Source organism: Salvelinus fontinalis, chromosome 22 (genome assembly GCF_029448725.1).
Source record: "Salvelinus fontinalis isolate EN_2023a chromosome 22, ASM2944872v1, whole genome shotgun sequence".
Lineage (NCBI taxonomy): Eukaryota > Metazoa > Chordata > Actinopteri > Salmoniformes > Salmonidae > Salvelinus > Salvelinus fontinalis.
In genome coordinates this window covers 27080328-27095029 of record NC_074686.1, presented here as the reverse complement: position 1 = coordinate 27095029, position 14702 = coordinate 27080328, and the positions used below count along the sequence as shown (strand labels likewise).

General features: G+C 40.0%; 1 protein-coding gene across 1 annotated transcript; it reads left to right on the top strand.

The window, feature by feature from the left end:
• Window positions 1-808: 808 nt before the first annotated feature.
• Window positions 809-6805, top strand: LOC129820388 (cytochrome c iso-1/iso-2-like). The gene is made up of 2 exons (XM_055877459.1): window positions 809-977; window positions 6660-6805. Exons 1-2 carry the CDS (start codon window positions 809-811, stop codon window positions 6803-6805), a joined length of 315 nt encoding a protein of 104 aa, XP_055733434.1.
• Window positions 6806-14702: the final 7897 nt, after the last annotated feature.

Below are 14702 nucleotides of genomic sequence, written 5' to 3'. Positions count from 1 at the left end.
TTTCCAAACACGTTCAAGACCGTTATTGTTTCCCTTCATTAAAATGCAGTCAAAACAACTGTCTGCACATTTCTGATACTTTCTTAGGCTATACAAGTGCTATCTCTTGCTAAAAAAATGTATGTTTACGCCTATGCAGTACCTTTAGCAATAATAATAATAAACCCCTGCTTTAGTAAAGACATCAATTATTACAGGTGTGTTGTAATAAAAACAAGTGGTGTCCACTGATTAAATGCAGTCTTTCTGCATTGTGAAGAGGGAAACCCCAGATATTCATGAAGTTTGTGATGAATGACAGGTTGTTTCTTCATGCAAAATATATTTGGGGTTTAAAATTCAATTAAGCTGCTTTATTTTAGGGGTTTATAGAAGGCGGATCATTTTTTACCCTTAGAACAAGGGGCGTATACAGAATGTTAAGACTACACAAGGGTTAAGTAACCTTCTGTCTTATGTAACCATACCAAACATAACATATCATACTAATTTGAGTAATTTGGTTTACATTTACTATGGTACGTCTAGTCTATTAGACCAGGCTGGTTAATAACTGGCTTCTCCACTGTGCAAGGGGCGAAAATGTTCCACACACAAAATATAGTGACATCATTGGGAGAAATGGGACATGTCAGTACTAATCGACGACACATATCCTGACATGCATGCCATAGGTTATATATAGGTGTCATGAGGCTACACGTAACTACACTAAATGTAGCTTGTTTCCATAATTGCTACTCAACCTTTGTTTTATTTAGGCATACAGCAGAGTTCTCTTTCTGACCAGGACAGAGAGTAAGTTGCAATGGGGGACACAGAGAAAGGGAAGAAGGCTTTTGTCCAGAAGTGTTCCCAGTGCCACACGGTGGATGAGGGGGGACGACACAAGGTGGGACCTAACCTCTGGGGCCTGTTTGGCCGGAAGACAGGACAGTCACCTGGATACTCCTACACACAGGCCAACACCAACAAGGGTAAGGGTCACTCTGTGTGTGTGTCTGTGTGTCTGTGTGTGTGTGTGTGTGTGTGTGTGTGTGTGTGTGTGTCTGTGTCTGTGTCTGTGTCTGTGTGTGTGTGTGTGTGTGTGTGTGTGTGTGTGTGTGTGTGTGTGTGTGTGTGTGTGTGTGTGTGTGTGTGTGTGTGTGTGTGTGTGTGTGTGTCTGTGTCTGTGTGTGTGTGTGATTACATGTGTGTGTCAGTGTCAATTTTCATAACTAGCACGTCTGTATGGATGACATTTTCTCTCTATCATAAGATAATCATAAGAAGAACGGTTTGACAATATCTCATGTAGTGGATACCAATGAAGTATTCAGAAATGTACAGTAGCAGTGTGTGATGGTCATTAAAGTGGAGCACTGGTACATTTTCACTACGTCTTACAGTCTGACAGTCAGATACAGCTACATGTCTGGACAGGCAGGATAGACTGTCAGATACAGCTACATGTCTGGACAGGCAGGATAGACTGTCAGTTACAGCTACATGTCTGGACAGGCAGGATAGACTGTCAGTTACAGCTACATGTCTGGACAGGCAGGATAGACTGTCAGATACAGCTACATGTCTGAACAGGCAGGATAGATTGTCAGATACAGCTACATGTCTGGACAGGCAGGATAGACTCAGATGGAGCTACATGTCTGGACAGGCAGGATAGACTCAGATGGAGCTACATGTCTGGACAGGCAGGATAGACTCAGATGGAGCTACATGTCTGGACAGGCAGGATAGACTCAGATGGAGCTACATGTCTGGACAGGCAGGATAGACTGTCAGATGGAGCTACATGTCTGGACAGGCAGGATAGACTCAGATGGAGCTACATGTCTGGACAGGCAGGATAGACTGTCAGATACAGCTACATGTCTGGACAGGCAGGATAGACTCAGATGGAGCTACATGTCTGGACAGGCAGGATAGATTGTCAGATACAGCTACATATCTGGACAGGCAGGATAGACTCAGATGGAGCTGCATTTCTGGACAGGCAGGATAGACTCAGATGGAGCTACATGTCTGGACAGGCAGGATAGACTGTCAGTTACAGCTACATGTCTGGACAGGCAGGATAGACTGTCAGATACAGCTACATGTCTGGACAGGCAGGATAGACTCAGATGGAGCTACATGTCTGGACAGGCAGGATAGATTGTCAGATACAGCTACATATCTGGACAGGCAGGATAGACTCAGATGGAGCTGCATTTCTGGACAGGCAGGATAGACTCAGATGGAGCTACATGTCTGGACAGGCAGGATAGACTGTCAGTTACAGCTACATGTCTGGACAGGCAGGATAGACTGTCAGATACAGCTACATGTCTGGACAGGCAGGGTAGACTCAGATGGAGCTACATGTCTGGACAGGCAGGATAGACTGTCAGATACAGCTACATGTCTGGACAGGCAGGATAGACTCAGATGCAGCTACATATCTGGACAGGCAGGATAGACTGTCAGATGGAGCTACATGTCTGGACAGGCAGGATAGACTGTCAGATGGAGCTACATGTCTGGACAGGCAGGATAGACTCAGATGCAGCTACATGTCTGGACAGGCAGGATAGAATGTCAGATGGAGCTACATGTCTGGACAGGCAGGATAGCCTCAGATGGAGCTACATGTCTGGACAGGCAGGATAGACTGTCAGATGGAGCTACATGTCTGGACAGGCAGGATAGAATGTCAGATACAGCTACATGTCTGGACAGGCAGGATAGACTCAGATGGAGCTGCATGTCTGGACAGGCAGGATAGACTCAGATGGAGCTACATGTCTGGACAGGCAGGATAGACTCAGATGGAGCTGCATGTCTGGACAGGCAGTATAGACTCAGATGCAGCTACATGTCTGGACAGGCAGGATAGACTGTCAGATACAGCTACATGTCTGGACAGGCATTATAGACTTTCAAATACAACTCTTTCTTGAACGGCATTGTTGGGTAAGGGCTTGTAAGTAAGCACTTCACGGTAAGGTCTACACCTGTTGTATTCGGCGCATGTGGCATCTAAAGTTTGATTTGATACCTGAAAAGTAAAATATAACAGTAATCCTTACTGTGGGGACTGAAACCTGAACAGTAAAATAGGACAGAAAGCCTTACTGTGAGGACTGACACACTGACTCATTAATTATATGTATATACTGTATTCTAGTCAAGGCCACTCCGACATTGCTCATCCTTATATTTATATATTTCTTAATTCCATGATTTTACTTTGAGATCAAATCAAATTTATTTGCAAGCAACGCAGGTGTAGAAGCACGGTGGCTAGGAAAAACTCTCTAGAAAGGCCAAAACCTAGGAAGAAACCTAGAGAGGAACCAGGCTATGACGGGTGGCCAGTCCTCTTCTGGCTGTGCCGGGTGGAGATTATAACAGAACATGGCCAAGATGTTCAAATGTTCATAAATGACCAGCATGGTCAAATAATAATAATCACAGTAGTTGTCGAGGGTGCAACAAGTCTGCACCTCAGGAGTAAATGTCAGTTGGCTTTTCATAGCCGATCATTAAGAGTACCTCTACCGCTCCTGCTGTCTCTAGAGAGTTGAAACGTTTCCTGGCCATGGACCCAAAATATCGATGTTTTCTTCCCCGAGCCACTTAGTTATCACGTTTGCCTTATGGCAAGGTGCTCCATCATGCTGGAAAAGGCATTGTTCGTCACCAAACTGTTCCTGGATGGTTGGGAGAAGCTGCTCTCGGAGGATGTGTTGGTACCATTCTTTATTCATGGCTGTGTTCTTAGGCAAAATTGTGAGTGAGCCCACTCCCTTGGCTGAGAAGCAACCCCACACATGAATGGTCTCAGGATGCTTTACTGTTGGCATTACACAGGACTGATGGTAGCGCTCACCTTGTCTTCTCCGGACAAGCTTTTTTCCGGATGCCCCAAACAATCGGAAAGGGGATTCATCAGAGAAAATGGCTTTACCCCAGTCCTCAGCAGTCCAATCCCTGTACCTTGTGCAGAATACCAGTTTGTCCCTGCTGTATTTCCTGGAGAGAAGTGGCTTCTTTGCTGCCCTTCTTGACACCAGGCCATCTCCAAAAGTCTTCACCTTACTGTGCGTGCAGATGCACTCACACCTGCCTGCTGCCATTCCTGAGCAAGCGCTGTACTTGTGATGCCCCGATCCCTCAGCTGAATCAACTTTAGGAGACGGTGCTGGCGCTTGCTGGACTTTCTTGGGCGCCCTGAAGCCTTCTTCACAACAATTGAACCGCTCTCCTTGAAGTTCTTGATTATCCGATAAATAGTTGATTTAGGTGCAATCTTACTGGCAGCAATATCCTTGCCTGTGAAGCCCTTTTTGTGCAAAGCAATGATGAAGGCACGTGTTTCCTTGCAGGTAACCATGATTGACAGAAGAAGAACAATGATTCCAAGCACCACCCTCCTTTTGAAGCTTCCAGTCTGTTATTCGAACTCAATCAGCATGACAGAGTGATTTCCAGCCTTGTCCTCGTCAACACTCACACCTGTGTTAAAACCTTTTCTCAATAGGGGGGCGCCATTTCGACTTTGTAAAAAAACGTTCCCAAATTAAACTTCCTCATACTCAATTCTTGCTCATACAATATGCATATTATTATTACTATTGGATAGAAAACACTCTCTAGTTTCTAAAACCGTTTGAATTATATCTGCGAGTTAAACAGAACTCATTTTGCAGCAAACTTCCTGTCAGGAAGTGAGAAATCTGAAATCGGGCACTCTGTTCCAGGGTCAGTTTATTAATTTGCATGTAATCTATGGGTCGACATGCACTGCATACGCCTTCCCCTAGATGTCAGTAAGCAGTGAGAATTGGAATGGGGTGTCTAGGTAGATCTGAGGCCGTACAAAAGCTCTTGGAACCGGGTGTGCAGTCTTTTCAACGTTCGTCATGACGCAAGACAGACCTCAGGATTGCATTCTGAAAAGCTCTCGTTATAGGTGTTAGATATATCCGGCTCTGATTTTATTCGATATAGGTGTTAAAAACATCATAATGTAGTTTTTTTAAACAGAGTTATATCAGTTTATATCAGTATATTGCGATTTTCGGTATTTTATTTGTGCTGCGTTATGGTGAGTTGGACACGTCTTCACCATATGGCTAATGTTTGCTGCTAATTCCAAAGTTGAAGACGACAATCTACAACCGAGCAACGATTATTCTGGACAAAGGACAACTTGCACAAGATTCTGATGGAAGCTCATCAAATAGTAAGAACTATTTATGATGTTAATTCGTTGTTCTGTTGAAAAATGTTAAACTATTATTCCGCCATGAATTTCGGTGCGGTCTCGCTTTAACGCACGCTGTATGTCGTAGTAACGTTCATTTTAAAAATCTAACACAGCGGTTGCATTAAGAACTAATGTATCTTTCATTTGCTGTCCAACCTGTATTTTTTAGTCAAGTTTATGATTAGTTATTGATTAGATTAGGTGCCTCTCCCAAGATTTCTCCTGACATTTTGTTTGCATTTTGGCTACTATTCATATTGTATAACCACGATTTGTGCCGCTAAATATGCACATTTTCGAACAAACCATATATGTATTGTGTAATTTGATGTTATAGGACTGTCATCTGAAGAAGTTTGAGAAGGTTAGTGAATAATTTTATATCTTTTGCTGGTTTATTCGTTATCGCTACTGTTGGATTGAATCAATGCTGTTGTGTGGTTGGCTATTGTAGTAAGCTAATATAATGCTATATTGTGTTTTCGCTGTAAAACACTTAAAAAATCTGAAATATTGGCTGGATTCACAAGATCTTTGTCTTTCATTTGCTGTACACTGTGTATTTTTCATAAATGTTTTACGATGAGTATTTAGGTAATTCACGTTGCTCTCTGTAGTTATTCTAGTTGCTTGGTGAGAGTTGTGATGGTGGCTGCAATGTAAAACTATGATTTATACCTGAAATATGCACATTTTTCGAACAAAACATATGCTATACAATAAATATGTTATCAGACTGTCATCTGATGAAGTTGTTTCTTAGTTAGTGACTATTCATATCTTTATTTGGTCGAATTTGTGATAGCTACCTATGCAGTAAAAAAATGGCGGGAAAAAAAAGTTGTGTCTTTTGCTATCGTGGATAGCTAATAGAAATACATATTGTGTCTTCCCTGTAAAACATTTTAAAAATCAGAAATGATGGCTGGATTCACAAGATGTGTTTCTTTCATCTGGTGTCTTGGACTTGTGATTTCATGATATTTAGATGCTAGTATTTACTTGTGGCGCTATGCTAGGCTATGCTAGTCAGCTTTTTTACTGATGAGGGTGCTCCCGGATCCGGGATGAGTACCAAGTAAAAGTTAATGAGAGACTCACTGACATGATGTCAGCTGGTCCTTTTGTGGCAGGGCTGAAATGCAGTGGAAATGTTTTTTGGGGATTCAGTTCATTGCAATTAATTGCAATTCATCTGATCACTCCTCATAACATTCTGGAGTATATGCAAATTGCCATCACACAAACTGAGGCAGCAGATTTTGTGAAAATTAATATTTGTGTCATTCTCAAACCTCTTGGCCATGACTGTACATATAAGTACACATCTTCATTACAAACACATGACTACAAAACCATGTTTCTCACTGTCTCTCATCCTCTCTCTCTCTCTGTTCCTCTGTTGTAGGTGTAGTCTGGGAGGAGGAGACACTAATGGTCTATCTAGAGAACCCTAAGAAGTACATCCCAGGTACCAAGATGATCTTTGCTGGTATTAAGAAGAAAAAAGAGAGAGAGGACCTGATAGCCTATTTAAAGGATGCCACTTCATAGACAGACACACTACCATACACACTACCATACACACTACCACACACTACCATACACACTACCATACACACTATCACACACTACCATACACACTACCACACACACTACAACACACGCTACCATACACACTATCACACACTACCATACACACTACCATACACACTACCACACACTACCATACACACTACCATACACACTATCACACACTACCATACACACTACCATACACACTACCATACACACTACCATACACACTATCACACACTACCATACACACTACCATACACACTACCATACACACTATCACACACTACCATACACACTACCATACACACTACCGTACACACTATCACACACTACCATACACACTACCATACACACCAGCACACACTACCATACACACTACCATACACACTACCGTACACACTATCACACACTACCATACACACTACCACACACACTACCGTACACACTATCACACACTACCATACACACTACCACACACACTACCGTACACACTATCACACACACTATCACACACTACCATACACACTACCATACACACTACCGTACACACTATCACACACTACCATACACACCAGCACACAATAATACACAGGAGGTTGGTGGCACCATAACTGGGGAGGACGGGCTTGTTGTAAAGACTGGAGTGGAATAGTTGGAATGGTGTCAAATACATCAAACACTTGGATTCCATGTGTTTGATGCCATTCCAATGTGCGTTCAAGACATTATTATTAGCATTCCTCACCTCAGCAGCCTCCTGTGACACACTACCTTACACTACCATATACTAACATGAACAAACATACAGCATACATCTTGGAGGAGGCTGAACATACTGAGAGGATTCTCCACTCTTATTCATTTGTCTTCCTGTTTATGTTTTATACTTGTTCTCGTGTTAAGACATGTGTATACTCCTCTTGTTCTCGTGTTAAGACATGTGTATACTCCTCTTGTTCTCGTGTTAAGACATGTGTATACTCCTCTTGTTCTCGTGTTAAGACATGTGTATACTCCTCTTGTTCTTGCCATGTTGATGTCTCTTTTAGAAAATGTTGTTGTCTAAGAAAGTGGTTGTGTTTTTAATTACGGTTGAGGAATTTTCCAGAAAACTCTGAACAGATGAATTATATAAATAGATCTGTTTAAATGGAAAAGCCTGAATCTTTCTCAGTCACGTAGGGTTGATCCTAACTTGAGATAGATGTGTAATATGAATTTGTGCATCATACATACATTGGTGTGTGAAATCTCAAAACTTTTGAGTACAGGGATCTCAAGTTAGAATTCAATCAAAAATATGCATTTGAAAGGGTTACAGGGCCTTGCAAAAGTATTCATCCCCCTTGGCGTTTTTCCTATTTTGTTGCATTAAAACCTGCAATTTAAATTGATTTTTATTTAGATTTCATGTAATAGACATACACAAAATAGTTCAAATTGGTAAAGCTCACGGCTCACCAAAACATTAAAATAATTAAAATAAAATAAACGGAAAAGTGATGCGTGCATATGTATTCCCCACTTTGCTATGAAGCCCCTAAATAAGATCTTACATCCCACAGAGCACCATTAAATCCATTCTTAAAACATTTAAAGAACATGGCACCACAACAAACCTGCCAAGAGAGGGCCGCTCACCAAAACTCACGGAACAGGCAAAGAGGGCATTCATCTGAGAGGCAACAAAGAGACCAAAGATAACCCTGAAGGAGCTGCAAAGCTCCACAGCGGAGATTGGAGTATCTGTCCATAGGACCACTTTAAACCGTACACTCCAGAGAGTTGGGCTTTACGGAAGAGTGGCCATTAAAAACCCATTGCTTAAAGAAAAAATTAATCAAACATGTTTGGAGTTTGCCAAAAGGCATGTGGGAGACTCCCCAAACATATGGAAGATGGTACTCTGGTCAGATGAGACTAAAATGTAGCTTTTTGTCCATAAAGGAAAACGCTATGTATAGCGCAAACCCAACAGCTCTCATCACCCAAGAACACCATCCCCACAGTGAAGCATGGTGGTGGAAGCATCATGCTGTGGGGATGTTTTCATCGACAGGGACTGGGAAACTGGGCAGAATTGAAGGAATGATGGATGGTGCTAAATACAGGGAAATTCTTGAGGGAAACCTGTTTCAGTCTTCCAGAGATTTGAGACTGGGACGGAGGTTCACCTTCGAGCAGGACAATGACCCTAAGCATACTGCTAAAGCAACACTCGAGTGGTTAACTTCTCTAGAATAGGGGGCAGCATTTTCACATTTGGATGAAAAGCATACCCAAATTCAACTGCCAGCTACTCATCCCCAGAAGATAAGATGTGCATATTGTTAGTGGATTTGGATAGAAAACACTCTGAAGTTTAACAGAACTTATTTAGCAGGCAAAACACAGAGGACAAACCATTCAGATTATTTTTTTATTAGGTCACTCTCTTTTCAATGGATTTTCATTGGGAATGCAGATTTCTAATTGACCTTCTTGCAGTTCATACCGCTTCCAATGTTTGTGTAATGAAGAAGTACGGCCATTTTGAATCAGGGTCACTTGTTGTGTCCTGTTTGTTAGAGGCGCATGACCAGAAGGCTAGCTACAGTTTGTTTTAATCCTGTATTTATAACACAGATCATCCCGTCTTCAATTTGATCGATTATTTACATAAAAAAATACCTACAGTTGTATTACAAAAGTAGTTTGAAATGTTTTCGCAAAGTTTACAGGTAACTTTTGACATATTTTGTAGTCACATTTCACAAGCTGGAACCGGTGTTTTTCTGGATCAAACGCGCCAAATAAATGGACATTTTGTATATATATCGACAGAATTAATCGAACAAAAGGACCATTTGTGATGTTTATGGGACATATTGGAGTGCCAATAACAGAAGCTTGTCAAAGGTAAGGCATTAATTATGTATTTATTTCTGCGTTTTGTGTCGGCCTGCAGGGTTGAAATATGATTCTCTCTCTTTTTACTATGGTGCTATCCTCAGATAATAGTATCGTTTGCTTTCGCCGAAAAGCCTATTTGAATTCTGACATGTTGGCTGGATTCACAACCAGTGTAGCTTTAATTTGTTACCTTTCATGTGTGATTTAATGAAAGTTAGATTTTTATAGTAATTTTTTTGAATATGGCGCTCTGCATTTTCTCTGGCTTTTGGCCAAGTGAGACAGTAGCGTCCCGCCTAAACTCAGATTTTTAAATATATATAATTTTGGATATAAATATGAACTTTACCGAACAAAACATACATGTATTGTGTAACATGAAGTCCTATGAGTGTCATCTGATGAAGATCATCAAAGGTTAGTGATTCATTTTATCTCTATTTCTGCTTTTTTTTACTCCTCTCTTTGGCTGGAAAAATGGCTATGTTTTTCTGTGGCTATGTACTGAGCTAACATAATTGTTTTTGTGTGCTTTCGCCGTAAATCCTATTTGAAATCAGACACGTTGGCTGGATTCACAACAAGTGTAGCTTTAATTTGGTGTCTTTCATGTGTGATTTCATGAAAGTTAGATTTTTATAGTAATTTATTTGAATTTGGCGCTCTGCATTTTTACTGTCTTTTGGGCAAGTGGGACGTTAGCGTCCCACATATCCCAGAGAAGTTAAAGGGGTCAAAGCCCAGACAAAGCCCAGACCTCAATCCAATTGAGAATCTGTGGTATGACTTAAAGATTGCTGTACACCAGCGGAAGCCATCCAACTTGAAGGAGCTGGAGCAGTTTTGCCTTGAAGGATGGGCAAAAATACCAGTGTCTAGATGTGCCAAGCTTATAGAGACATACCTCAAGAGTCTTGCAGCTGTAATTGCTGCAAAAGGTCTCTACAAAGTTTTGAATTTGGGGAGGGGTGAATAGTTATGCACACTCAAGTTTTCTGTTTTTTTGTCTTATTTCTTGTTTGTTTCACAATAAAAAATATTTTGCATCTTCAAAGTGGTACGCATGTTGTGTAGATAAAATGATACAAACCCCCAAAAATTCCATTTTAATTCCAGGTTGAAAGGCAACAAAATAGGAAATATGCCAAGGGGGTGAATACTTTTGCAAGCCACTGTATACCCTCCACAATCTAATTGACAAATAAGTAAACCTAGACAAAGACTAAATCTACTCATGTTTGGTAGACTTCAAGAAAGCATTTGATTCAATGTGGTATGAAGGTCTTTTTTATAAACTAATACAAAGTGGTATTGGAGGGAAAACATGTGACATGTTTAAATCAATGTACAATAAAACAAATGTGCGGTTAAAATTGGCAATAATCAAACATACTTCTTCTCTCAGGGACAGGGTGTGAAACAGGGCTGCTTAATAAGTCAATCACTATTGTCATGGATCCCTCCAGAACTTTCAGTACGCACACCTGTCCCCTATTCCCACTGATTAGTACTTGTAGAAGCGTGCCCTTTGGTTTCCATTCAGCTGTCAATTGTTATTACAATGTTCGTTGGTGCGTGTGCTGTGTGTTTTTCACTTTAAATTGGTAGGCATGTTGTGTATATCAAATGATACAAACCCCCATTTTAATTCCAGGTTGTAAGGCAACAAAATAGGAAAAATGCCAAGGGGGGTGAATACTTTCGCAAGCCGCTGTATCAAGCAATGTCTTTGCTGAGCATTCCTGCTCACGTTTCTTAATGTAATTGTTTTATTTCTTTATATTTAAAATTAGTCCTGAGCTGTACATTTGTCATATTATCAAATTATGCTTGCTGCTTTGCTCTGAAATGTTTACTACTCTCTCAAATGGGTTTCATCCATAATGGCCGTAAATGTTTACCTTGTTTTTAAAAATCTATTCTTGTTTTCGTCAGATTATGAAATGCCTTTTTTAATTTCTACGTTTTCTTGCGAGGAAAGAAAATATGCTTGTTTAAAATAGAATTATTGTGTACCATGGTTATAGACATCAACAGGAGAGGGCTATTAGGCACTACTGCCATTAGGAATGCATTGGCAACTTCAGTGCCAACTCTGGAATATGAACCGCAAGAACTAGAAATGACCAGCAGAGAGCAGCCTTTCATCTCAAGAGAGAGCAGACTAGACCTTGATACAAAAACATGAAACATACCACCTCCTGGAGGTCAACTGTAAGAAGTGATGCATATCTGCAACATGAATTTTTTTTATCAACATTTTTTAATCAGGAACTATTACAGTTGGAGTCATCTTTACAATACCTTTGTCAAGCATCTCAGTGTAAAGAACACAACATGTTTGAGTTAAATTAGTGCAGTGGTGGAAAAAGTACCCAATTGTCATACTTGAGTAAAAGTAAAGATACATTAATAGAAAATGACTCACGTAGAAGTAAAAGTCACCCAGTAAAATACTACTTGAGTAAAAGTCTACAAGTATTCAATGTACTTAATTATCAAAAGTAGATGTAATTGCAAAAATATACTTAAGTATCAAAAGTAAAAGTATAAATAATTTCAAATTACTTCAATAATGCAATCCAAACGCCACCATTTTTGTACGTTTTTTTTTACAGATAGTCAAGGCACACTTCAACACTCAGACATAATTTACAAATAAAGCATTTGTGTTCAGTGAGTCTGCCAGATCAGAGGCAATAGGGATGACCAGGGATGTTTTCTTGATACGTGTGTGAGTTGGACCATTATCCTGTCCTGTTAAAACCTGTCTAGGATCAGCGTGCCGCTAGCGGCACACCCCCCCCCCCCCCCCACTGAAAAACCAGTGCCGCGAAATTCAAAAAAAATATTTTTTTAAAATATTTAACTTTCACACATTAAAGTCCAATACAGCTAATGAAAGACACAGATCTTGTGAATCCAGTCAACATGTCCGATTTTTAAAATGTTTTACAGGGAAGACACAATATGTAAAGATGTACATCTATTACCTAAAAACACATTAGCATAATCCACCATCTTTTATTTGTCCACCAACACCAGTAGCCATCACCAATTCGGCTAAACTAAGATATTTATAGCCCCTAACCAACAAAAAAACTCATCAGATGACAGTCTGATAACATATTTATGGTATGGGATAGGTTTTGTTAGAAAAAAGTGCATATTTCAGGTAGATGGCATAGGTTACAATTGCACCCACCGTCACAAATGGAATAGAAAAACTACTTAGAGCAACGTGTTTACCTACTTACTAATCATCAAACATTTCGTAAAAATACACAGCATACACTAATCGAAAGACACAGATCCTGTGAATACAGACAATATTTCAGATTTTCTAAGTGTCTTACAGCGAAAACACAATAAATCGTTATATTAGCATAGCACATAGCACATAGCAGCCCAGCATTGATTCTAGCCAAAGTGAGCGATAACGTCAACATCGCCAAAAATATATTAATTTTTTCACTAACCTTCTCAGAATTCTTCAGATGACACTCCTGTAACATCATATTACACAATCCATATAGAGTTTGATCGAAAACGTTTATATTTAGCCACCAAAATCATGGTTAGACAATGTGAAATGTAGCTCAGCTGGTCAGAAAATGTCCTTGCGCCACTTAGACAGTGATCTACTCTTATACATAAATACTCATAAACGTGACAAAAAAATATAGGGTGGACAGGGATTGATAGACAATTTAATTCTTAATACAATTGCGGAATTCCTTTTTTTAATTTATCCTTACTTTTCAATACAGTTTGCGCCAAGCGAAGCTACGTCAAAAAACATGGCGTCCTAAGCCACTAAAATGTTTCGACAGAAACACGATTTATCATAATAAAAATGTCCTACTATGAGCTGTTCTTCCATCAGTATCTTGGGCAAAGGATCCTTTCTTGGGAGTAATCGTCTTTTGGTGGAAAGCTGTCCTCTTGCCATGTGGAAATGCCAACTGCGTTCGGGATGAACTGAAAAGCGTGCCCAGCTATTCACATCGTTTCAAAAATAAATGTCCCAAAATCGCACTAAACGGATATAAATTGCTATAAAACGCTTTAAATTAACTACCTTATGATGTTTTTAACTCCTATAACGAGTGAAAAGATGACCGGAGAAATATAACAGGCTAAACTAACGCTTGGAACAGGAGCGGGTCGGTGTCTTCCACGCGCGTTACGCACCAAGAAAAGACTTGCTAGCTACAGGGTTTTTTCATTTGTAGTGCCTGTGAACGCGCAATCGACCCCATTGGAATCGTCATCACGTAAAGGCATCCAGGGGAAGACGTAAGAAGTGTCCGTATAGTCATAGCAATAACAGTGCCCTTTTAACTGACTTCAGAACAGTGGTCAACATTTCTGAAATCTGACTCCATGTCAGGGAAATTGCTGTAGAATGGGCTCTGTTCCACTTAGAGACAAAATTTCAACTCCTATAGAAACTATAGACTGTTTTCTATCCAACAATAATAATAATATGCATATTGTACGATCAAGGATTTTGTGGGAAGCCGTTCCAAAAATTACCCAATTAGCATAAATAGTCTCAACAGCGCCCCCATCCTCAACAGGTTAAATGACCAGAAAATATCATGTGGCCCATTATATTAGGCTATGTGTATTAGAGGTCGACCGATTAATCGGGGCCGATTTCAAGTTTTCATAACGATCGGAAATCGATATTTTTGGGCGCCGATTTGCCTATTTTTTAAATCTTTATTTAACTAGGCAAGTCAGTTAAGCATTCAAATTGTAACGAGTATTTTTGGGTGTCAGGGAACAATTACGGAGTAAAAAGTATATTATTTCCTTTAGGAATGTAGTGGAGTAAAGATAAAAGTTGTCAAAAATATAAATAGTAAATTAAAGTTCAGATACCCCAAAAAACTACTTATGTAGTACTTTAAAGTATGTTTACTTTGTGCTAACATAATTGCAAAAGGGTTTTCTAATGATCAATTAGCCTTTT